General features: G+C 50.9%; 9 protein-coding genes across 9 annotated transcripts; 5 read left to right on the top strand and 4 right to left on the bottom strand.

Moving 5' to 3' along the window:
* Positions 1 to 363: 363 nt before the first annotated feature.
* PC9H_009568 (uncharacterized protein) lies at positions 364 to 2056 on the top strand (the record flags this gene model as incomplete). The annotated part of the gene is made up of 2 exons (XM_036779067.1): positions 364 to 372; positions 425 to 2056. The coding sequence occupies 2 exons, from the start codon at positions 364 to 366 to the stop codon at positions 2054 to 2056; spliced, it is 1641 nt and encodes a 546-aa protein (XP_036628456.1).
* Positions 2057 to 2916: 860 nt separating this feature from the next.
* PC9H_009567 (uncharacterized protein) lies at positions 2917 to 4699 on the top strand (the record flags this gene model as incomplete). The annotated part of the gene is made up of 7 exons (XM_036779066.1): positions 2917 to 3066; positions 3119 to 3234; positions 3322 to 3486; positions 3539 to 3674; positions 3727 to 3957; positions 4020 to 4556; positions 4619 to 4699. 7 exons carry the CDS (start codon positions 2917 to 2919, stop codon positions 4697 to 4699), a joined length of 1416 nt encoding a protein of 471 aa, XP_036628455.1.
* Positions 4700 to 5293: 594 nt separating this feature from the next.
* PC9H_009566 (uncharacterized protein) lies at positions 5294 to 7053 on the top strand (the record flags this gene model as incomplete). The annotated part of the gene is made up of 10 exons (XM_036779065.1): positions 5294 to 5452; positions 5522 to 5607; positions 5667 to 5683; positions 5736 to 5857; positions 5921 to 6108; positions 6158 to 6200; positions 6266 to 6550; positions 6610 to 6633; positions 6687 to 6911; positions 6973 to 7053. The coding sequence occupies 10 exons, from the start codon at positions 5294 to 5296 to the stop codon at positions 7051 to 7053; spliced, it is 1230 nt and encodes a 409-aa protein (XP_036628454.1).
* Positions 7054 to 8696: 1643 nt separating this feature from the next.
* On the top strand, positions 8697 to 9649 carry PC9H_009565 (uncharacterized protein; the record flags this gene model as incomplete). The annotated part of the gene is made up of 5 exons (XM_036779064.1): positions 8697 to 8738; positions 8789 to 9033; positions 9093 to 9291; positions 9356 to 9508; positions 9560 to 9649. The coding sequence occupies 5 exons, from the start codon at positions 8697 to 8699 to the stop codon at positions 9647 to 9649; spliced, it is 729 nt and encodes a 242-aa protein (XP_036628453.1).
* Positions 9650 to 12134: 2485 nt separating this feature from the next.
* PC9H_009564 (uncharacterized protein) lies at positions 12135 to 14550 on the bottom strand (the record flags this gene model as incomplete). The annotated part of the gene is made up of 12 exons (XM_036779063.1): positions 12135 to 12150; positions 12201 to 12340; positions 12409 to 12800; positions 12858 to 13030; positions 13083 to 13147; positions 13204 to 13253; positions 13310 to 13537; positions 13600 to 13774; positions 13834 to 13864; positions 13924 to 14084; positions 14141 to 14326; positions 14398 to 14550. The coding sequence occupies 12 exons, from the start codon at positions 14548 to 14550 to the stop codon at positions 12135 to 12137; spliced, it is 1770 nt and encodes a 589-aa protein (XP_036628452.1).
* A 1959-nt stretch (positions 14551 to 16509) lies between these two features.
* On the top strand, positions 16510 to 16960 carry PC9H_009563 (uncharacterized protein; the record flags this gene model as incomplete). Its single annotated transcript, XM_036779062.1, has 3 exons — positions 16510 to 16551; positions 16611 to 16749; positions 16803 to 16960. 3 exons carry the CDS (start codon positions 16510 to 16512, stop codon positions 16958 to 16960), a joined length of 339 nt encoding a protein of 112 aa, XP_036628451.1.
* Positions 16961 to 17039: 79 nt separating this feature from the next.
* PC9H_009562 (uncharacterized protein) lies at positions 17040 to 18677 on the bottom strand (the record flags this gene model as incomplete). The annotated part of the gene is made up of 2 exons (XM_036779061.1): positions 17040 to 18307; positions 18359 to 18677. The coding sequence occupies 2 exons, from the start codon at positions 18675 to 18677 to the stop codon at positions 17040 to 17042; spliced, it is 1587 nt and encodes a 528-aa protein (XP_036628450.1).
* Positions 18678 to 19055: 378 nt separating this feature from the next.
* Positions 19056 to 21019, bottom strand: PC9H_009561 (uncharacterized protein; the record flags this gene model as incomplete). The annotated part of the gene is made up of 5 exons (XM_036779060.1): positions 19056 to 19875; positions 19935 to 20233; positions 20284 to 20378; positions 20430 to 20616; positions 20666 to 21019. 5 exons carry the CDS (start codon positions 21017 to 21019, stop codon positions 19056 to 19058), a joined length of 1755 nt encoding a protein of 584 aa, XP_036628449.1.
* Positions 21020 to 22493: 1474 nt separating this feature from the next.
* PC9H_009560 (uncharacterized protein) lies at positions 22494 to 24712 on the bottom strand (the record flags this gene model as incomplete). Its single annotated transcript, XM_036779059.1, has 7 exons — positions 22494 to 22568; positions 22624 to 23086; positions 23142 to 23543; positions 23596 to 23909; positions 23965 to 24059; positions 24111 to 24300; positions 24350 to 24712. 7 exons carry the CDS (start codon positions 24710 to 24712, stop codon positions 22494 to 22496), a joined length of 1902 nt encoding a protein of 633 aa, XP_036628448.1.
* Between the last annotated feature and the right edge of the window lie 30 nt (positions 24713 to 24742).

Below are 24742 nucleotides of genomic sequence, written 5' to 3'. Positions count from 1 at the left end.
CAGTGATTGAACAAAACTTGTATTAGACATATATAATCTGACTGTTTACATCTTAAGTTGACGTACTCAAACATCGTGTTTCTTTACTGACATTGCCCTGTCGATAAACTACGGTTATGCTATCAGGTAATTAATGAGCTACTCAAACCGACAAGCAGACGATGCCCTCAGCCTGGCCTTTCGACGAATAATGAATTTTCCAGTCTAGGTACAACGGGGGAGTAAACCTCGGACTCGGGACTCCCGAGCCGTCCTAGCGCTGGGCGTCTAAACAGCGAGTTACACCTTTAATCCTCGCTTTACTACAGTCTACAACATACTACTACGACGACTCGTCGCGACTATCACCATTAGGCTCGGACAATGTCCCCAGTAAATGGTCACTCGCTCGCGATCCTTCATCAACTAATAACATGCTCTCCAGCCTTCCACAACGGAATGCCCAGCCAAATGGCACGGTGTCCAAGCAGCGATCGACAAGCAAATCACGGCCTACGAATCTGCCATCCTGGAACTGCGTACCCGTAGAAACGATCACGCTCCTATCTCCAAACTCCCAGTAGAGCTTCTTGAAGAGATTTTTGTCTTAGCAAAACTATCCGTCACCCGACAATTTTCTTACCGTTCCCCGGGTGATCGTGGTGGTTGGCTGAATGTCGCCCAGGTATGTCGGAACTGGCGCAAAATTACCCTCAATGCGCCTCGCATGTGGGATGAACTCAATGCATCAAGAATAAGGCACCTCGATTGGGCCATTGCGAGTCTCGCCTATTCTCAGAACGCGCCGCTCCGTGTATGGTGCACAGATTCGGAAAGTCATTGGGCCATTCTCTCCGTCATTTTGGCCCACATGGACAGGATTCAACATTTGGATATCAACTCGGACTCTGGACGTAATTCCACTGTTCTCCTGAAGATCATAGAAGCAATCGTCGTTGGAGCGGAAGTTTCACCTCTCATACTCCAGTCTTTGCATCTGCATGCGCGTACCTCCCCGCTCAGTTCCATCGATGCTGCTTGCGAAGGGATCCACCACGTCTTATGCACAGCGCAGATGCCCTTTTTGAAGACCCTTGAAGTCATAGGCTTCACTTTGCCGCCGACCATACCCATATTCTCGCAACTTCGTCAGCTTTCCTACACTCCTCCCTATCATATTGTGCCATCAGTGTCATCAATACTATCGATCTTGCGCAGCACGCCTTCTTTGAGGCGACTTGAGATTGGCGGTGCCTTAGAAACCTCGAATGAAGTAATCGACGAAAGTACAGTAGTCGAACTTCCCGAGCTCTGTTCCTTATCCTACACCACAACGCAATTCAAGGGCTCTTCCTTGTTTCGGCAAATCCGCTATCCTCCCTCTGTACGAGTGAGGTTCAGATCAGTCATCTCTGACGATGATGGCCGCATCACATCCTGCGCCGACGATCTGAAGGCTCTCTTGTCGCATATAGCAAGCGACGACAACATGCTGAATATCGTTGATGTGTCCATAAGTAACCCTCATGGTGCTTCCTTATGGATGATTGTAGCCGATCGTCATGGTCTGGTACTGAACCTGCACTTCGAGTTATCAAGCCAACCCGTACACCATACATTCAAGCTCTCCCTCATGCTACCGCGCTCACAAGCTCCCATCTTCTACGTTTCTGGATTCCCCTCGATAAATAAAGAGGACTGGGAGACGTTGTTCAGACGACACGAACACGTGCAGAAGTTGGTAACCGAGTATGTGGGCTCGAGCTGTATTCAAGCACTTTTGAAACCGCCTGCAGCTGAGCAACCACCTTTTGCACAGCTGAAAACCCTACAATTGTGCCAATTCGATATTGAACTCAATGTCGCATTAGTTGTGCACCTCCTTGAAGAACGTAAGCAGCTCGGGTTGCCCATCGATTTGTTGGAAATCGATCAGTGCGAGATAACGAAGGACATTGTTAGTCGACTGGAGGGATATGTGAAGGTCGAGGGAGATTTTGTATTTGATCAAGACACGCAATCTACTGGTGATAAAGAGGACATCGGCGAAGACGAGTCGGATGAGGATGAGGATTAGTCTGCCGATCAAGGACTCCATGCCTCTTGTACTTCCGGTGTAGACTACGGACTGAATAGAAAGAGGCCTTCTGACCCTCAGCTAGTCTTGAATTAATGTGTTGTGTTAAACGACTGGCTCGGAATACTGTCCTAGAGTCGCAGTAGGCCTTACCTCCGCTTCCTCCTTACCTTGCTCACTAAACGCAGTAGAGCCACAAGGTAATTGAGGGAGAGCCTCAGAGACATTTCTGTAGTGGCTATATATTACTCAGTGAATTCTATAGTGGGACCGCTGTATTGATTACCACGTACAGGCTGTTCTGTCCGTTGGTCCCGATACTAAAGTAGAGACCCACTTGTTTCTTCTTCCTACCGAAGTTTGCTGGAGAGGACGCTAGGGTGCCGCCAGAAACACATTCCGGCCTACAGGTCACCCAGCGAGAAGTAACGAGTTCGGATAGTACACATAGGTACTTACGCCTGTAGTCTTTGTTGCTGTCCCCATTCCGACTCGAAACGCTGGTGCAAGAATGATATTAGGGGCTTGGCCATCCACGTGACAACAAATACAATGGGCGTTGAGGCTATTGTTCAGCTCACTTCCATTGTCAATTATTCGTTGACCGCACAACCAATTGAGCCCTAACGCAACCACCATGAGGCTGCAGCAAAACAATTGCAACGCCGAGCCACTGGTAGCCTTCGAGCCGTATATAAGAAGTTCCCGGCGTTCGTACCATGCTCATTCCACACGCTTCCTCCGTTCTTTCTCCTGCCCTTTCTCCTCTGCTCCAGGTTGAGCATTTCTTCTCCTAGATTTACCTTTCTCTACTATTCATCTTCAGCTACGCAAGCACGACCACTTTGGACCACTTCACCATGCAATTTCAGCTTGCTTTCATTGCAACACTCCTTGTCGTTCTTTATGCCGGAAATGTCGACGCGCTACCAGCCAAACGAGGAGCTGGTATGGTCTCTTTGCCCCTTCGCCGGGTGCAGCAATTGAAGCGTGATGTCCACCCCCATATCGTAAGTGTGGCGCCAATTTTGGGGGAACAAAGACTGACGGAAATTTATACAGCTGATGCAGCAACATATCAACCGGAGTCAGCGCCGCTTCGCACGAATGACTGGACGCGACGGGCCTACAGACGCTGATCTTGTCTCCAACCTTGAGAAGCGACTGTTCTTGCTTCCGTCCGATCCTAAGCAACATGGCAAAAGATACAACATCGGGGGAACCAAACACACTACCACTTCGGCCCCCGATCTCTCTGCAGCGAGCATTAGCACCAAAGCTCAAACCAAAGAAGGCGGCTCTGATCCCATTGTCGCGGCTACGGATAACGCGGACGGTGTATCAGACGTCGAGATCGAAGCGCTAGCCAACGGAGGGATCGCGTTCGCTGACACACCTGCAGCGGACAATTCCATCGGCCTGGACATCATGTGAGTTTCCTTTGCCCGAGTGCGCGCGTGGGCTAAATATATGTCAACATAGTGCCAACGACGTTGGGTATTTCGCAACCATCCTTCTTGGGACGCCCCCTCGCGAGTTCCGAGTGATCATGGATTCTGGGTCCGCCGATTTATGGGTTGGTGCTGAAGACTGCGACTCGGATACAGCTACCGGATGCGTAAGCCCCATTCGCCCACTCCCATCCTCACCTTTACTGAGACATGCGGCAGGGAAACCACGTCTTCTTGGGAGGCATCAGCTCAACCACCTTCGAGGACTCTCAAAGGCCGTTCCAAATCACATACGGGACAGGCGCTGTTGTCGGAACAATCGTTCGCGATAACCTCAAGCTCGCCGGCCTCTCACTTGACGGTCATATCTTCGGTGTTGCCCACAACGAATCAAAGGAATTCGCTGGCAATGATGTTGCCTTTGATGGTATTTTGGGCACTGCGCAATCCGTAGGTTTTGTTTGCAATCAGTCGACTCATACTCTCCTCTGACAAGTCTGGCCACCTTTCAGACGCTCTCGAACCAGAAAACTTTAACCGCCGTCGAATCTCTGGCTCAGAATGGCCTCATTCAAGACCCCATCACGTCTTACAAGATTTCCCGCCTCGACGACCAGAAGAACGACGGCGTCATCACCTTCGGCGGCCTCGACGAGACCAAATTCGATCCTTCTACCCTCGTCACTGTCGATAACCTCTCACGTGTGGGCTTCTGGGAAGCCGCCATGGACAAGATTACCGTCGATGGCGCGGACACCCGCCTCACCCGCCGTACTGCTATCCTCGACACCGGCACCACCCTGATCCTCGCACCCGACGCCGACGCGAGGGCCCTGCACCAAGCCATTCCCGGTGCGCGCTCAGACGGCCAAGGGGGGTTCATCATTCCCTGCACGACCAACGCGACTATCGCATTGACCTTTGGAGGCCGAGAGTTCACTATCGATCCCAGAGACTTGGTGTTTGCGCCTCTCAACTTGAACGATCCTACTGGCGACTGCTTCTCTGGTATCACTTCAGGCAGCATTGGAGGTGCCAACCAGTGGCTTGTACGTTCCTTTTTTCGCTTGCCTCCTTCTCCGTTTACTGACTTGGCTTGGACTTGGCATAGGTTGGAGACGTCTTCCTGAAGAGTGCATACTTCTCGCATAATGTGAAGACGAACTCGATGTCCCTTGCTGCGTTAGCGTGATTCAATCCATGCAACATCTTGACTCATTCGAAACGATTTTACACTCTGGACTTTGGGGCATTATTGACGATAACTGAATACGACATTCATTTGTACACTCACCGCATTAATTAATGTATTATAAACTATATGTATTTACTAGCATTATTCAAATCTAGTATTGTTGAAGTACTTTGAAGTTGTGGTCACCATTTTAAACAGTGGTGCTGTTTCATGTTCTTACACACAAACCACCATCTTCTCACTTCACACCAAGGGCCACCCAGTCACTATCGTCGCCGACCGACGCGTTTTTGGGCGCTGCGCACGCAATAAGCACCTTGTCTGAATGCCGACTGTCACCAAGCGGCCGCGTCGGCTTATCCTCGAGCTACCGCCGTACTAGCTTCGATTCTCCTCAGCCACCACCAAGGCTTGCTGACCTGGCACAACAACATGCTCCCTAGTACCTAGTACTTAAAACCTCCTTACTGGCAGCATTCCAGTTAACCCGTTTGCCAACGCCATCAACTCAGGCGTTCGGTAACGTCTCCTCCCTTGGGTCCTACCTCCCCAAAGCTCTTTGCGCGTCCTCCAAAGACTTTGTGGCTCACCATGTACATCGCGTCGGTACCGCAAGCGGCATTCCTCGCTTTCTTGTGGTTGCAATCGCTTGAAAGTACGTGGGCGACACCGGCAAGGACCCAGGGATTCCTAGCCATCCCTCTCACCAAGACGTACAATCTCCCTTCGTCACAGCTGGATGAGCCTAACGTAAGCGACATGCTCTCTTTGAATACAGTCGATTGGATTTTCTGACTAGAGTTTTGATTGGACTTTCAGGCGTTGTTTGCGAATGGAGGCGAATTAGCAGGGACGATCCAATCCCCTACGGCAGATGCAATCCATTCGCTTGGACTCGACATCGAGTGAGTGACCATCGCTTTCTTCATACTGACGTGTCGCTCAAAAAATATCGAAATCGCAGGGGTGACGATTATGGCTGTAGGTCATCTCATCTATTCTTGACGCAGGTATTGAGGACGATGCGATGTAGACGTCGCTTCGATGCTTATAGGAACACCTCCCCGGCCGTTCAGGCTCTTAGTGGACTCTGGGTCCTCGTACCTATGGGTCGGTGGTGAAGGATGCGTAATGGGCGACGGCAGTGGTGACTGTGTCAGCTCCGTGCCTCTTCTGATATAAGCCTCCCTTGCTGATGCCATGCAATCATTTGAATAGTCGAACCACACCCTCATTGGCCCCCAAAGCAGCTCGACCTTCAAGGACACCGGGGCGCCATTCTTCGTGAAATACGGCTCTGGACCAGTTGCAGGGCACATCGTGTCCGACCATGTCAATTTCGCTGGCATTGATGTCAAGGATCTAACATTCGCCGTTGCCCTCAAAGAAAGCAGGCACTATGGACTGTGAGTGTAGTGATTCCCCCCTGTATGCATCTCGTCTGATCATCACCAGGAAGAGCACGCTATACGACGGCATCCTGGGCCTTGCGCGTTTAGTTCGTTCCTTTTTCCAATTCTCTTCTATAGAGCGACCTCTGGCTCACCTACTTGCCTGCCGCAGCTTCCCGGTCAAAGTAGCTTCCCTCCACTCATCGACACGCTATACGAGCAGGGGTTCATCAAAGATCCCATCGTATCCTATAAAATCCCCCGCCGCGCAGATCACTTGGACGACGGCGAAGTCGCTATCGGTGCCATGAATCCCGCTAAATACAAAGCCGCCACCGTCATCACGCTCCCGAACATCGGCACCCAGCGTTTCTGGGAGGTGTCATTACAGCGCGTCGTCGTCAACGGGCTCAGGATGACGTGGGGCACGAGAAGCGCGGTGCTCGACAGTGGGTCTGTGAGTATCAAGCGTTGAGATCAATCATAACACGACATTGATATTTGTTGCTTTGGTAGACATTCATCCTTGGCCCACGGAAGGTTGGTTGACCGCTCATTGCCAATCATTCACCAGTCACTTACGAGGACATCAGGACATAGCCAAAGTCCACACGGCGATCCCAGGCGCACAGTACCAGAACGGAACGTGGGCCGTGCCATGTCACACAGATGTGATCATATCCTTCACATTTGGCGATCGCACATTCCCCATCCCCGCGCGCGATCTCCCTTTCAAACCTGTGGACAAGAATGACCCCGACGGGCTCTGCCTCTCAAGAATAGGAGAGCTACAGGGGTCGACGGACAGCAGGTGGATCGTAAGTCATTTCCTGGTTCATGATCCCGGTCTTCGTCTGCATTACTCACGCCGATGATAAGGTTGGCGATGTGTTCCTCAAGAACATATACTTCTCCACACATCTGGGCAAGAACGAGATCTCAATAGCTGAGCTAGCATAAAGCCTTAAGCTTCAAGCTTCAATATTCATCCAATAGTAAACGCATATGTAAGATATTGTTATCTTTGGAAAAGACGGCGTGGTGCATGCGAAGTAATCTGCCCGGTGACTTACCTTGCTTTCTACCAACAAGGAGACGATACTTCGGACAGTTTTAGATGGAAGAAGTACGAAGACCTACTCACTGAAGCTCCATTTATGGCTAATCGTTCCACACAAAATACAGGTCGAAGAGATGCACTCGTCGTTGGTCGGTCGTACTCGTTGGTTGTGCCTTTACGGATTAATGCGTCAAGTTCGTCTATTACTGGCCAAGTTGAAAACTTTCCTATTTCGGGACGTAGCCGTAATTTCTTTTTTTGTAAGTATAAGTACTACACGTGAGCGACGGGCTCAAGTGCCGCCCACGAAGTACGCCGACTACCATGCAGTGGCCCATTAGCGAGCCCAAGCTTCCTGTACCCATCGATAATGGGTACTCTGCATCTACACCGACAGTCTCCGCGGCAACGCTCGTGGCCCCACGCTTCGATGGCATCATCATAAAAACGACCAAATACAAGCCTCTCGTTTCTTGGACTCTGGGAGCCGACCTGCGATACGTTACTTCAACTTTATGGTGCGCGCCACTTTGCGCGTGTCATTTCTCTCCTCACACTACTAAATCCAACATGTAGCAAAGGGCTGGCTCTATTCTACAATCTACAAGAGCGGTGTTAGGCAAATGCGGCCCGCCGAGTTAATTTTGTCGAGTTGACAACGAAGAAATTCCGAGGTCACCAAATGAAGCAGGGCGGCAGCGCGAGCACTGTGGCAATGCAGCTCCCCAAGAATAGATGGGGAAGAGGCGCAGCCATGGCTAGGAACTTAGTCAGTACAATGCACAGGCTCGCCGTTGGTTCCGTCTTACTTATATACTGCGATCGCTGCGATGAATAATATCGCTGTTCCAACTGCTTACTGCATTAATAACTAGATCTCTCGCCTGCTATGCAATTACTTAGCCGACTCGGAAGAGGAAGACAAGATGACTACCTTTGAATTCCGGATGCAAGTGGATTCAGAAGACAAGCGCAATACAAGCTATTGACCGACTTCACGGCCAACGGTTAATAGGATGACTGAGCAGCCGGCAAAGAAACTTTCTGAGCCAAGAACATGGGGTTGACCATTGCACAGGTCCTGAATGTTATTTCGAGCAAAAAAGCAGATCTCTGCAAAGAGAGATGAACGGGGAAGCCGGTATTTGATAGCCGCATAAAGTGTACGTATATTAGAGTGCTCCGAGCCCTCGAGAACGTCGCCGACATCAATGAGCAAGCCAAGCGGTGGCACCGAGCGTTTACAAAGCAGCGGTGATCACAGGGCCGGGTGGTGTGTCACGTGTGTCCAATCTTAGCATTTGACACACACCGGATTGGCTAAGACACCAACTCAACGCCATGCCGCTCACAAGTCCGTTATATCACTAAGCTTGGAACATCCATGATCAGAACTGCTCTGCACTCATAACGCACTCTCCTATCCGCCTTTTAACTCGTTCGCCACGACGCAGTCCATTTACTTGCCCCCTGCATCACCCAGCCACCATATCAACCTCCACCACGGACCTCTGTTCATCTTCTGCCCCCAATATCGAGCGAAATGGCCAACAGAGCGGTCAAGATATTCGTTGTCAATGATTTCGTGCGTTACAAGTCAAATGTCGGGTTGCTTTTTGTCTGATCATCCCGTAGGCATGCCACTTCTGCTACATAGGACACATCGAGCTGCTGCAGGCCATATCATACTGCAAGGACTCGCTAAACCTGCCGTTGACCGTCGAAGTCGAATATCGCCCATTTCGGCTCATTAACTGCTTGAAGGAATTTTCCCCCGGCATCGATAGAACAACTTTCTATATGAACAAGATGGGGAAGGAGAAGTTTGAGGCCACAGAAAGCGCCATAGACAAGTGGACGAAAGAATCAGGTGTCCCTATGTGAGTCGAACAGATATAGAATTTTTATTTTCAGACCGTTCATCCCGTGTCTACCGCAGCTCCTTCAATGGCCCCATGAGCCAGACAATCTGGGCGCATCGCCTTAGCCTCAAAGCATTCAACATCGGAGGACAGGCCTTGCAACTCCCGCTATTGACAGCACTTTTCAAGGCCTACTTCGAGGAGAAGAAAGATATCGGGGATATCAACCTTTTGGCTGACATATCCGAGGAAGTGGGTGTGATGACTAAAGGCGAGGTGTGTCCAGGCAAGCTCACCCACCCGACGACATTCATGACTTATTTCTGTGCTATCCATGCAGGCCATTGAGTTCTTACAATCAAACCTCCACGAAGACGAAGTCTTGAAAATGACCGAGGAAGCCAAAGCCAAAGGTATCACAGGAGTTCCTGTGTATGTCATCGATGGAAGGTGGGTTCTCAAGGGCGGACAGTCAGCAAGCGTCTTTATCGAGGTAGATTCTCCATTTGTACTCCATCGTGTGACTATCTCATACTCGGTGCAGATTTTTAAGAAACTTGCCAGCGGAGCAAGTTCGAGTCGGGGCTCGTCCCCTTTCATGCCACAGCTCCATACGACCACGCAATGCTGCTGAAGTCAATCGGTGGACCCATTCATTATCGTTTGTAGGTTGATGAGGATCTCCAACTAGGGCATACCCTTTACTCTTCGTCTCGTTCATCTGTCGATTCTTGCCAACTTTGCTTTATACATCAGGATGCATCGTTCCGTCATATCTCCCCTTCGTTCTACGTTCTATCTCCTCACATTACATTCCTTACCTCTGTTTCTTCTATTCTGCAAATTAGCCTTATTATGTTGACCCTGGGGGCCTGAGACCCGTGAATGTCGGCCGAAGACCGAATGATGATGTCGCAAGAATGGCTGATGTTCATGTCATCGTCAGTGGGTTGAGCTATGTTATTCACGGAGGGTGATCCAGAACAAGAACCGAGTAATGATTTCTGCTATCTGGGCGCCATTATGCGAGGCCATGTTGGGGGTTGTAGCATTATATCTGGTGCGCTGGACCCCGCCCGTTTATATACCCTCTGACAATGTGACAGGGACTCCATGGTAGCACATGGACGGTGTACTCGACCATAGGGTAGAAAGTCGGAAGATATCACTGCATCACATACAATAGTCCCGGTACTCATGGGCAGCACAAGCGGCTCAATTGTTAAGGATCTCCGCTGACGTCGCGCTGTACGTCCATGTACGCATTCGTGCAATACGCTCACACTAAGCTGTGGGGATTGTAGTCCCTGAGACCACTCTGCTTCATTTGACATAGCTGTAGAACTTGCTGGATTGAGAGGACCCACGTACGTATGCACTTCTTATCCGTTGTTATTCTAATCTGTTTCTAATATGCACGGCCCGTCTGTTTTGGATCGCAAGCGCTACGCACATGTGGCCGACACCACTTACACACACACCGGTTCCTGTTTGCTCAACTGTGGGTTCGGATGATCGTTCTGGGTACCGGTCCTCTGTGCTTCTTCGATCAAGGAACGCGAGTGAGTAATTCCTTGAACCACTTTTCTTGGGAATGATATGAATTTTGTGGATGTAGGTGGTGAGACTCCGAACCAGCGCAATGGAGAACCGAAGTTGCGTCTTGACAGTGGGAGTTAAAAATCTTTATCCCGGGGCAAAGGCTTGCTTGAGGGTCGCCTATTCAATTGACACCAGGCACTCATCGATTATCGGCTACATACGCGCACTTCGTCTTCTGGGACGTAGTTGTCCAGGTTGTGCGAAGGCCAAAGACCATACGCACTGTGCCGCCTACCGAAATGCCAAAATTCGCCGCCGATACAGGAAATGTTCAGATTGGTTCACATAACATGCCACGATCACTTGATACGCGGAGGGCCGCTATTTCCAGCCCATCCTGGCATGGGAGAAAAGTTGCGGTTGCGCTCGACAATGGGAGATCGGGCGTGCCGACAAGCGAGTGGAGAGAACTGGAGAGGTGCGTTGAAGGAGCGGAATTCGGACACCAGATGCAATGATCAATTAACTTATGCGTCCGTTCACTCACAGGCTGAGCATCGCGCTGACGTTAGCGTTTGAATAGTTTATAATGCAAGGCTTATTATTGGGATGGAGTCGGTCATGTGTGGCTTCGGGTGACCTGCATTGTTGCTCTGCTCCTGCAAGCGGCAGACCGCCAAGCCATGGCTACTCCCAACGTTTCACGGCGATTGGCTCACACAGTAACCATTGGCCACGGTGCCGACTATCGTCTATTCGTTCGTGATGCCGCGGATGAGATAGGAATCTACTGTGAGATTCTTAGCGTCATAACGCGTGCGCGTGAGTCCCCACACCAGTGGCTCCCATTGACTGCTGCACCATCTCTTTGCACCTACTGTTTTAGAGCCGTTCGCCCGAATACACTGGACTTTTTACGCTCTCCGATACATCGCGGTTACTGCCTCCTAAATAGTCTCATCGCTAATGCTGTACGCGGCTCTTCATACCAACGAAGTACGCCAAGCATTACCTTGCACAGAAATGCACTCCATCATTGGCTAAGGCAGTCTCTCTTCTTCGGGCTTCGCGAGGCTTTGTTTCCATCCCATGTCAATACGAAAAGCTGTGGAGCCTCAATGGAACTCACCGTGTCAATCACACCGATCATTGCCTACTTCTATGTGCCTCCCCAATTCATGCGGCATCTGTGCTGACGCTTAGCGGGGAAGTTCTAAAGTCAATCGATAGTGTTGTGAGAGTTGTTTATCTCTTCGGGTTTGCACTTGAGGAATCCTCGATTCAGTTGGAAGAGAACCTAGTGTTTCTTGGGGTACTACAAGGGAATTCTGGGATTCTTTGTAGGAGCACGCTTGAAATCCTGCAAGTCTTGGTGTCTGATCTCACTTATTTTTCTGCATGATTCTAACGAAGACTCAATAATGTATACATCCCCACCATTTCCTCAGTGTAACAGGCAACGAGTTTATATTCCGCGGGGATGTTTATGCCATGGTGCTGGTCACTGTAAGGGAGAGCTTCGTATTAGGAAACTAGTGACACAGCGACTGCATCCAACGTAAGTACACGGATAAGATCTATGGCTTTGGCATACTGAATTCATGGGTGAGCGAGGAATTGTAGAAATAAACTCTAGCACTTACGGTTTGGCAGGAACTTTCTCTTTGATGGGCGACCCCAACTCTTGGTCAGTTAAACACGTTCGAATGCCGCCTGACAAAGCATTTACTTCCGCAAGTGTGTGCTTGGGCTTGGAGAACCCAGCGGTTTTTGGTGCGCAGAACTAGCATGGCCAAGTCGTCAGTTACTATAGCCTCCCTGCATGGTAGCCAAATTGGAAGTTGGACGTACGTGGTATATTTCCCAAGCTGGGCTTTCCCATAGCGAGAGCTCACCGGCAGGCGCATTCCATGACAGAAGGCCACCTTCTGCGCCGCCCCTCACATGCAAGCCGCCGTCGATCCACAAACAGACGGCGGCGGAAATCGAGTTCCTCCCAACAAGATCTCTCATCCCATGAGAATACGGCGGGACGTAGTCAAGGCCTTGGACATCCCTCTTATGTCCTACTGCTGCATCGGCCTTAGCGACGACAGATGCCCGTACCCAGGCATCGACCCCGACCCAGATACTTGCATGGGCGGCACCATTGATAGCAGTGATACCGAGATGGAGTTTAGGCGTGAGCGTTCCTTGAACAAACCCTTCGGCGCTCAGATGGGCGGAGGCTTGTAAGTTAAGATCTGTAGCAGTAGTCACATCAATAGCCACGAACAAGGTGGTGATATTGACGCGCTTACCGCTGTCCTTGCTCTTGATGCCATCCTCCTTCATATACTTGGCCTCTTTCTTGGGATACCACATCTCTAGATCCTTGAATTCATAGGCAAGATGGACGTCCGCCGTCAAGTCGAGGGCGAGGTGGCCTTGGGCTTTAGCATCCAACGAAATGTAGGGACCAACGGTGACCAATCTGCAATATATACCGGTGAGCAGAGGTATGTGTGCCCAAAACAGGCACATACGGAGGAATGCTCAATCCTGGGATACCCAGTTCTTTGATGATATTTTTTTCGAACGTGAACCCCCCCTGGTTTACGGCGCACGTTAGTAGAAATACTATCAGGCAAGTGCCGCTCGTCGCACAGAAATAGCAAGGTCGACATGCAAATGAGCATCGAAGTCTCCGTTGATACCTATAAAAGAGTTACAATGGCTCAGAGTGACGGAAGACATCATTGCTACGGCTCACCTCCGAAGGCGGCAAATTCAGTAATATTGGGAACCGGAACCACGTTTCCGATGATCACGATCCCAGCTTTGACCACAACGGACCCTGTGTTGTGGAATTGGACGTTGACCTTCGCCTGTTTCCCGCCGGGGCACGTTGTGGGGGGAGTCCCAGCTGAGAGGTCGACGTCGGCCTTGAGAGAGATGTTGGCGCTCTCGACGGTCGGTTTGATCTCGAAGTGTGTTTTATCTTAAGGAAATATCGGGGGGGAGAGACATGAGGGGCGGTAGTTTGTACTGCAAGAAACATACTTTTGAGGAGGTCGCTGAAGTCTTTGAGGGCTTGGCCCGCCCAGTTTCCGACGGCCTTTACAGCGCCAGTGGCGGTTTGGGCGACAGTTTGGACAGCCCCTTTTACCCAGTTACCAACGTCGCCAAAGATGTTGTCATTGAATGCTGCATTCAGATCAAGGCCCGGAACCGTTGCCTGAATAGAACATTAATATTCGCCCAACTAATGTCGCACTCATCAGCAGAAGAACTCACGCCGACGAAAGCGAACTTGATGTCCCCCGCTCTTTGGCAACAGGGGCGATCAGGAGGGCGGTACATGGGGGTAGTCAAGAGTATGCTTACTTTTCGGCGTCGATGGCGGCGAAGTTACCATCGAGTTTGACGACGTGGACTTGAGCAGCAGCGCCCCCTCGACGGCTGATTCTCCCTTGTGCATGGGACGGAAGTGTTTGGTCTTCAGCTACTGCCATGCTTGCTATCCTCAGGAATGGTCCCCCGCCGCACTGGTGTAGGTCTTTGTTAGCAGACATCAGGAATACGACTGGCGGCAATATCTTACGCTCTCTGGAAGTCGCACAATCTTGCCAACGGGGCCATGGTGGTCAAATACGTGGTTGCATCCCGAGTCTTCATCGTCGGTTTCGCAGACGAGGCGGATTTCCTGGTCGAGTAGATTCGGGTCGCAATCCAGGATGACCCATCCAGCAGCAGGAGTTATGTCGCTGATGGACTTCGTCGAACCAAACTGTAAATAAAAAACAATAGTAATCAATACCACTCGTGGACCAAGACATGTTGTAAATGCACTGTACGTACTAGCTTCATGATACCAGACCCTCCAGAGCTCTCGGGAAGATCATAAGCGCACTCGCCGTCGAAACAGGGCTTGGTCCAGTCATTGGCGGCGTCGGCACCAATAATGGCGAACGACACGCTGATAAAGGCCACAAATCCTCTTGAGAGCAACATTGCTTTCGAGGGATAGGAAGGAGACCCGGATTGTCTGGTTTGCATGTCATCGTACCACGGCAATTATATACTATTCATTAATAAGATAGTCTGTGAAAGCGCGTTGTCAGTAAGTTCGACTTCAAGACTGATACTAGTGCGCGCACGGGATAGTGCATGGCCTTGTATGTCGGTGACTTCAATTACGTAGGGAGGGTACCTATTATAAGAACGACATTGAGCAGGCATTTGAATCTATAAACCATACCATGGAGGCTCAAGCGGGATCGACAGACGCTCATTAGTGGTCACCAATACAGGAGTAGGCGAAGGCCATTGTCATGTCGCGCCATGAACGAGTGGGTGAACTAAACCAAACATACGCTTGGGTATAGTACACTATTTGTCCGTTTGAGAACTCGCGCGTTGATGCGTATGTTTCCTGTCCACTATGATGAAGCTTCTCTGAACCCACGCTAAATAGTGAATGACCTTGACGCGGGAACCTCCATCGACCAGGCTAGCTTAGAGCTGAACTGAATGCTCTTAGCTCCATATTTTCCCCTATGAGTGTGCAATGCGTGCGTTAATTGATGGATGAATTATCGCCTGAGTCGTAGTCACGATTGCCCCAACTGGTTAGCCCTTTGGTCTGTTGCAGCTCTGAGCTACCGCCCAATTGTTCGTTATTTGCGGAAAAGGCGCCATACATTGGAGTCTGCGACGTGACGGTTGCGATCATAGGTTGACTCGGGCGCTTAAGCGCTTATCGATCATTCTTCTTCTTCGTTCTGAATGTTTGATTCTTCTTTACCTTTTTGTGATCACCGTTTGATTTTTCGAGTTCATGATCGTTTGTATTTCACAGTGCAAGCTAGATACGTAGCTTGCTTGTAACATTGTAGTTTCCTAAGGGTTTTACGCCCTCTCTAACCTAGGCCTCCAATCTCGAATTTTGCATTTGGACATGCTGACGGCCGCCTGACACCGACGTCTACCCCACAATCCTCCTTCTGAGAACAACTCGATCCTCTGGAACTCCCGCGACTGCATGCACAGGGTCTAGCTTAGTCCTACTCGTAAAACCTGGCTCTAGGTAGGTCTTCCGGTGTCTTTTCGGCCCCCTTGATTTTGTGAAGGCACTGACAGAAAGGTACTAGGAGGAACGTTATGTAGTTCCGACCTCGACGTGCCCAGCCCGGAGATGGGCGCCTATCGACAACCGGGCGTGCTGACAACGATACTCTGACATAAAATTAGAAGACTTGGCTTCTCGCAGTCTCCGCCAAGTACGTCATGTCTGCGCAAGCCAGAAGCCATGCAGCCTCCACTCCTTTTCCTGTGTTCTTATAAACCGTGTGCTGCGGTGTGCACACGATCGTATATAAATCGCTTCAAGCACCCGCCGAACGCACACGACATTATTTGGCACCTTTGGGTAGCTTTCATTCCTGTTAGATGACGCCTGCTTCACGATACTTTCATTGGCTATATGTTTGGATTCCCCTCTTTGGTGCTTTTATCTGGTTTGGTGAGATATCTTGGATCTTCGTATTCAACTTGCTGATTTTTTTCCCAAAAAAGGCACGCTGTTGTCGATGCTGATAACATGGCTGGCGCAAGGGCGTCCCAGATATGTGTCACAAGACGGCTCAATAGCGTACATATCCGACGTCGGTGCCGATATTCTCAAGCCATTGTTCGTCGCAGGGTGTTCAGTAACGGCTGTATGCTTTTTTGCATCACTAGTTATGGAGAGATGGCTGCGACATTCAGGACGGCACGTACAGCTCTTCATAAGGGATCAAAACGTTAACCTCCTTTGACGATAGATTGATTCCAATAATGCGGAAAAGGGAACGCGCCTTTAGCATTCTTGCGATACTCAGTTCGTTTATGGGCGGATGTGGACTGATATTGCTGTCTGTTTTTGACACAAAACGCCACACGAGTCTCCACAGAATATTCCTTCTCGTCTTTATGGTTGGCGTGGTGTTGAGCGCCATTTTTACCGTCGTGGAGGTTCGCCCCATCTTTGTTCTTTGTTACATAGTGGGCTGGCTGATTGACCTGTTCGACAGTACCGATGGATCAGTAAAGACTTTGTTTTCGTCAGATCACTGAAAAAAGCCTACGTCGTCAAAGCCGCTATAGCTAGCATTCTTATAGTGCTTGCAATAGCCTTTGGGATTGCACTGTTCAAAAGCACCAACGTTGGAGGTGAAATTTTCCATCAATATTTAAAACGCACAATTCTGAATCCCATTTCAAAGGCGTCTTGGAATGGACTATTGCATTCGGGTTCACCTTCTACCTCCTGACGTTCTTCTATGATTTGAGGATGTCAAAGGGCGTCCGCAAAGGAGAGCTCACAGCTGCTTACGCCGACCACGAGCTCTCTTCTAGAACGAGGAATACAAGACACGTATAGAGCACATCATGACGACATACGACGGACTATGGACAACGAATTACATGTAGCCTGCACTAAATCACTACTGTATCAATCACTATAGATTCAACTCTCTATCCAACTGGCGGGCAAGTTCTAAGTCTTTGTCTTCTTGCTCTTTCCGCTGAGCTGCCTCTCTTTCGGCCTTACGATGGGCTTCCAGCAGCGCCGCGTCTGTTGAAGACCGTCTTGCTGGTGCTGGCGCTGGCGCCGGTGCCGGTGCCGCTGGTTGCACTATTTGGGCAGGCGGTGGGCTAGATCCAACGGTCGTTGCTGATGGAGGGAGCGGAAGGGGGGACTGATATCGTGTCTGACGGTGTATGTCCTGGATGTCGCGTGGCTCTCGTCCCCAACTGTGAGTAGGAGTAAATGTAGGCCCTGGCGATCTGGGACCAAGCGTGTGCGACGCAGGGGGCGAGTGATGCAGATAGCTCTCTCGCACGGGGGAAACGGCTGGGACGGGAAACGATAAGGGAGCTGAGGCATCATACGTTCTCCACAACTCTGGGACGGCTTGTGGTACAGGCGTGGTGGCGGCATGGACAGGCGGTGATCCGTATCCAGCGTTGGCGTGTTGGCTCTGAGGCCTTATATGAGGCTCTGCATAAGGGTTGCCGGTCACCTGGCCATAGCTGACCTGTCTCTGGGGTTCGATGGGAGGAGCGTATTGCGTCGAAGGTGGTCCAGGGTTGTGGGATGGCTGTACGGGGTGTGCGGGCTGCTCGGGCGGTGGATGGTGGTAATATGACGAAGGCTGACCAGAGTTATGGGATGGTTGTACGGCGTGCTCTTGGGGAGCCGCTGTCGGCACAGGGGTGCGAGCGGGAGCATTGGGATTACCTGGTCTGAGGATCGCGGGAAGGGCACCCGTCGGAAGCTGGGCAGGCTGAACGGGTTGAGGTGTTGGCTTCGCTCTCCCAGCCCCCGGAAGAAGAGTCGATGGGATGGGCGGGGATTGCATGCGATCCGGCTCCTCCGGCAGAGGCGCATTCAAACGCTGTAGTGACACAGAAGTTGATCTCGGATGCGGAGGTGAGACATGGCCAGAAGCAAGCTGATTATTACGCAGCGGAGACAGCTCTCGGCGAATTCGATTATCTGGTTGAGTGAATTGGGATCCGTTGGTAGATAAGGGGGAAGGTTTGGTAGCAGGACGCGAAAGCCGGTCCGCCTGCGAGAGCTTGGACGGCCGACGAAGGAGCTGTGCACCCGGTGCCGCAGAAAGACGGTTTGATGTGGCAGGCATCGGGGCAGCGGCGTAGAAGGTCATTTCTAGATACACATCTCCTCTCACACCTGCCTCTGGGGTTGACAGACTGATCCAATCTACAAGATTCTGCAATCAGCATCTGTCTCCCAAGTCTGGAAGATGCTCACCATCGAATTCGCCTGTCTTCAGAGTCTCAGTAATGTCAATCTTTCCCTCCCCGAGCTTTTCATCAGTTCGAGGCTCCTTCGACCAGCATGATACCTTGAGTTCCCGAAACTTTGCGGCACTGTCCTTCATGACAGGGAACCGAAGCTCTGCATCCCACACAGGGTGTTGTCCGCCCTTGACGTCCACCGGAGTGGACTTGCTTTCATTGTTTAGCGACACCTGCGTGTAGACATCGGATTTGTAGAACGAGTGCGGATCTGGGAGGTTCTTCGCCTTCAACACGACGATGATGAGAGTTCCAAGCAACTCTTTAGACATTTCCTTGGTGGGAGAGATACGTGGGATGTAGTCCTTGCTCTACTGATCCATGACCTATAAAAGCAGCGCCCGCTGTCGCTGCAGTGCCTTGGACGTCGTCAAGACAGGTCATGCAGTGTAGGTGCAATATCTTGCATGGGGTATCTAATCTAATCTTATCAACTCTCAAGAATTCCGCCAGCGTTCCGATACAAATGGATATTGCGATAAATATATACACGTTATAGGAACAAGCGTTCATTAAGCTCTCTCGGGGCTGTACTGAATCAGGTTCGGGAACGGGTTGAAGACCATCTAAAGGGAATGTTAGCCACGAAACAAGCAAGGCAAGGAGTCTGTCACGGCGTACGTCTCGGTAAACACCCTGCAGTCGCATTCTCAACAAACACTTTCCGGGGACGAGGCATTTTCTGGAGCCAGCCAGGCCTTGCGCAACGGGTGGTCGACGGGTATCACGTTCTGCAGGTGCGTCCGAAGCATCTCCCAGCCGAGTCCATTGTGGTGCATGCCGAGGATTCGGATGAGGCGCTGTAGATGATTGTGGAACAATGTGTGGTAGAACTTCGGATAAGTTTCTTCCAAGGTTGCTGTCTCGATGCAGTGACCCGGGAGGAACTGGAAATCCGTGCCAGTGGATTCACGCAAAGTAGGCGCGTGGATGCGAAGGCCGCCGAGGTCTCGGACTACGAAACCCAGCAATTCTCCGGAAGTGGTGTCGAAGCGTGCAAGGACGTTTTGTGCATGTGCTTCGAAGGAGACGCCGTTGTAAAGCAGCGGCGGGATGAGCGCTTCGCAAGCAAGACGTATGTATCGGTCGAGGAATGCGGCCTTTTTGTCTGGAGTGTCCAAGTTCAGGATATGCTCGATGGCTGATACACCGGGCTGGAGTCCTTCGTGCCCCATTTCTAATAACGCTGCACAAACGATAAGGCACTCTCCCTCGCGCGGATGATATTCTTCTCTGAGGACAGCGGTCAGGTGTTTTACGGTGTCTGGATCTCCGCGGTAGACGGCGCTCGCTGGCTCAAGCTCAACCTTCAGGATATCGGGGTTGATCACTAATTTTGGAACAATTTGCTCGGAGAATCGCGGTCCAAAGTCAGCAGTGAAGTGGGAGATGGTTCGCAGCGAGGAGGATATCTTGACCCCCACTGCCAACTTGAAGGCAACACCAGGCATGTCCGGGACGATGACGGTCCTGTGACGCAAATGTTAAGATACATTAAAGGCCGAAGGCTTCTTAAACGCGTGGCTGACCTGATGCTTGACTGCGCAAGTGCCCCCACGCTAATTTCCGAGTCAAGGATTGATACGTCGTCAAACTTCTGAAGAATGTTCGAAATTTGTTGTTCGTGCACAGGCACAAAGACGATGTCGGCATCGGTAGGTAGTGATTTTCCAACTTTCGCGGCAGTGCTCTCTACCAGGCCTCGCATTTTCTGTTCAAAGTCGCCGGAAATGTGGAGCTTCGAGCGCGGAACGCAAGCAAACCGTATGCGTGGATGGTACCAATCGTAGCTAGATGGAACGGAAGCCATCGATCGGGCACGGTGCATCTACCGGAAACGTTGAGATCTACCAGTTTGGAAGGATCGATGGTACCTACAGGGTGGGTGGGATGCCCTGCCACAAGGCTTTGTTCCCACTCGATGGCAGGGGAACTCAAAGAAGGGCATCGCGGAGGGTGTTCGAAGGCTTCGCCTGCAGATGCGTCAGTCTCATTGCGCCATCGACACTAGTAGAGGTGATTACGTTGCCAATTCAGTGAGCTTCTGAGCTCCTTCTCGATTGTCTCACGAAGCGTTTGGTCCAGTAGAAGTCCTTCGACGAACTTATTCCACAGGCGCACAGGCTCGAGTGCGTCAGAAAGGGACGTGTAGCGACCAAATTCCCAAGGAGGAGGCGTCAAGCGGGATAATATTGCGCTCTTCAAGGCGTCCTAATGTAAGGGTTAATTAGGATAGTGTAATGTGCAAGAAAAGACCAACATTTTTGTCGTCGGTGGGGGCTACTTCTGATAGCTCGTAGACTTGCGGGAGCATGTCCAACGGGTCGACCAGGCCAACTGCTTGCCCCTGTTTGTGTGTAGACCCCTTCGTCATAGGGGCATGCCGCACAGGGACAATGGCGAACACATCTCTTGGCCGTAGAGCTCGATCGATGACCGGGTGCTCTGACATGAGGTGCGTGGATAGCACGACAAGTGCACCGGAGGCTGCATCAGAGTCGATGGGCACATAGAATGCTCGAAGGAGGCCTTCGGTGACGAGGCATGATAGGAGGCGCGAGGTCACAGCGAATGCTGCGTGCTCAGCGGGCGGTAGAGAGTAGCCAGAGGACATTGAGCGAACAGGTGAATAAAGATATTGGAAAGAAAGGAGCCGTATTTAAACGTTGGGCGGCTGAATGGGGAGATCCTGTATGACGAATAAGGAGCCACCGTGCGTGTACAAGGATCGAACAGAAGAGAGGCTGACTTACGGCTAGTTTCAATTAAGACATCAACGCCCCTTTGCCGACCAAAACTCGTTCGTTCTTCAACTAACAAATTCGTGGAGAAGAAACCCCAACAAGCGATAGTCGGAATGCCGGTGATGGCAACAATCTCACAGGAGGCTAACAGCAATTGGATGGCTGAACGGGGGGACTTCTAAAGATATGGTTAACGAACATGGGGGATATCAGTCTCTCACATGAGATTGGGATCTCAACCGATTTGAGCTCACCTACTAAATCGTCAGCTACGTGGTGACATGATTATCGGGTTTATGCATCAATTGGGGCAGAAATTGCACGTTAAAGACACTCCCATTGGACTGCCAAGCATACTGGGGCCGTGGTGAATAAAATATGAGGACGACACGGTTCTTTAAGTGAAGACAGCCCTGGTCGCAGGACATTCCAGGCGTTCTCATCGGCCCGCAAGATTTGCGCAGCGGGTCTACCACTCCAATCCATGGCGCAATAGAGATCCAGGAACAACAATCCGGGGGGTTCCCCTCAGAGCAGCAACGCATATGAATGAGTCACTTGTGCACTCGTGGTCGTCCTTTGGAACATGATTCGTTGCGTGTTCCCATATGCACGTCGTGGCAAACGCCAACGTGCTTGATGAGTCCCCGAGAGAGCTAGGATCAGAAATCCGATGGAAGCAAACACAAAGTTGGTGGCCTCGAGCTCGGGATCGCAGTGTTGTTTAACCCGAAGTCCGGCAGGCCAGACAGTGCCTATCTGATAAGATAAAAGCTTGTGAATCACCATATTACCGAGATCTTATCGGATAAGATAACGGAGAAGTCACCCTTCCTCCCGCTACAGAAGCTGCAGAATATGTCTGATGGAAACCCAGCACACACAAGTCGCGAGACATGCGACACGTCTTCGGCCTGAATACACGTAATGCTAAATAGGGTAGAGGCAACCCGCTCCTCAGCGCGAAGGCGTCGTACGGCTGTGTGAGGAATTGGTTTAGATGCATGGAGAAAATCGCTGGCACTCACGGAGACCAGACGCCTGTGGGAAGCGGCGGAAAGGCTGCAATTCGAAGAAACAAGCAAATAATCCCATTAGTGGGAACCTCTTTTGGTTTGGGATTATCCGTGGAGCTGGGGCTATTCTCATAAGCTCAACTACCGCCCATTAGCTACACAATGATGATGCCATATTTCAATTTGTGGATGCCAGCTGAGATTAGAAAGAGTAACGCTTCCAACCCAACGGGCTCATACAAAATCCGAATCACTGTATGCAGAAGGCAGAACGAAACAAAGGTTACATATAGTTTAATTTGACATATTTCTAACGACATCGATCATGTTAAGCATCTATTGGATCGTCCTCCATGGAGACCCCTCGGTAGTGAATTAGATTAGGGAAGGGCCCATGTAAGTGCTGTGCAGGAAGAACATTTAGCATTTTGATTCAATAGCGACATTTGCAAACTCACGAATCGATACATCCCCTGCATCCGCATTCTCATGAAGCACTTGCCGGGGAACGTTTTGTTCTCTGGTGAAAGCCAGGATACGTAAAGACCATGATCATGCGGGATGATCGCATGCAGGTGTTTCCGTACAATCCGCCAACCACGGCCGTTGTAGTGGAGACCAAGCACGCGGATGAGCTGCTGGAGGTGGTTGTGGATGACAGTGTGGTACATCCGAGTATAGACGTCGTCGAGGTCCTCTGCGATGATCGAGTGCCCCTCCACGAAATCCACGTCGACGCCAGTAGATGCCTTGAGGGTCTCTGGATGAATACGAAGGCCGCCGAAGTCACGAATGATGAACCCGCGCAGTTCTTTGGTGTCCAAATCAAACCTAGCCACACAGTTCTGGGGATGGCATTCAAACGCTACGCCGTCATGAATGACAGAAGGAAGGAAAGCCTCGAAGAAAAGTTTGACAAATCTATCAAAGAGGGATTCATCAGAAATGCGCGGTTCGCCCAAGAATCGGAACGTACTTGTCCAACCAGTCGGCTCTCTTGTCTTCGGTGTCTAAGTCGAAGATGCGGATTACAGCGGGAACATCTCCATCAGATCCTGCATGGCCGCTCTCCACCAGGGAGGTGCAAACAATGAGTCGTTCGTTTCGCTCTTCGCTGGTGTTCTCGTAGCATTGCCGAACGATGGCAGAGCAGTGTTTGGCTATTTCTCCATCTGGATGGGCATGAACAACGCTAGCCAGCTCTTTGGCGACAGTGACAATGTTCCAATCCATAGTCAGCGCTGGTACGACTTGCTCTGAGAAACGGGGGCCAAGATATGCTGAAGCCGGCGAAATCGTCCGCACAGCCGAAGTAAGCTTGATGCCCACTCCAAGCTTCAGCGACAACTCCTTGTACGCCTCAGGAACGATGACCGACCTTGAAGTAGTCAAATTAGAAAATAGGTCGTTCTGAAGATGATACAACGCACCGAATACTTTGTTGGGCGAGGGCAGACACGTAAAACTCAGGGGGATAGATCACCGCATCTTTGAACTTGTCTTGAATGTGCGCGACCTGTAACTCGTGGACTGGAATGGCGAGGAACCCTTCAGGGACAACCAACGGTTTGTTTGCATTCGCAGACGCTGCCTCACGGACGGGTGCCGTTAGGCCCTCAAAGTCGTGGGTGATTTTGAGGTCGTCTTTTGGCAAGGCCACAAATCGCAACTTCGGGTGATACAAGTCGTATTCACCAGGCTGGAAATCGGTTATCGGGGGCAAGAAGCGGCGCGTTTTATGCATCTGAGCGTGTGTTTCAGGACTAAACACAAAATAAAAATAACACAATGCAACGAACGGGATGCGTAGGGTGTCCTTCTACGATGGACTGCTCCCAGTCAATACTCGGGGAGGAGAACAGAGCAGCAGCCGGGGGATGTTCGTACGAATACGCTATTGAATATTTGTTAGGCAAGGTCAGCCTGGAAGGGTACGAACACGTACTCTGCCATTTCACTGCACTTTCGAACTCCTCTGCTATGCTTTCAGAGAGATCGGTTGCAATTCGGGCGTTTGCAGCGTATCGATGCCAGATCGACAGAGGTCCTTTGAATTCTACGAGTTTGAAAGATTTTGGAAGAGCCCAACCAGGGGAAGGTAAGGCTTTAATAATGGCGGCACATAAATCAGTGTGCTGAGTTGGGGTTAGCAATGCCGTCATCGCCAAGGGCTAGAACGCGTACCTCCGCTGCATTCGAAGCCTCGGTGGCCTCGATTGGCTCGAATACCAGTGGCAGCATGTCTAGGGGATCGAGCAATCCGATCTCGGGGGCCCTAGGATCGGCGCCATCGTGTTTGAAGACTGGGACGTGCTGAAGCGGAATGACACAAAGGATGTCGTTGGATCCGTAGTTCACGTCGATCGTAGACATTGCGTTACACAGAACAACCGCGACACCACTGGCTTCGAACCCATCCAGAGTGTAATACAAAGCACGGACGACCGATTCGGTTACAAGACACGATATAAGTCGCGCCGTCGTTGCGAATAGTGCACGATCAGCAGGGGTAGCTTTGACCACCATAGTTGCGGTTGCGCCTGTCATGTTTGTGAATCGAAGAACGTTTCTGGAACG

Source organism: Pleurotus ostreatus, assembly GCF_014466165.1.
Source record: "Pleurotus ostreatus strain PC9 chromosome Unknown scaffold_7, whole genome shotgun sequence".
Lineage (NCBI taxonomy): Eukaryota > Fungi > Basidiomycota > Agaricomycetes > Agaricales > Pleurotaceae > Pleurotus > Pleurotus ostreatus.
Note: the sequence above shows the minus strand (reverse complement) of the source record. Positions and strands in the feature narration are given on the sequence as shown.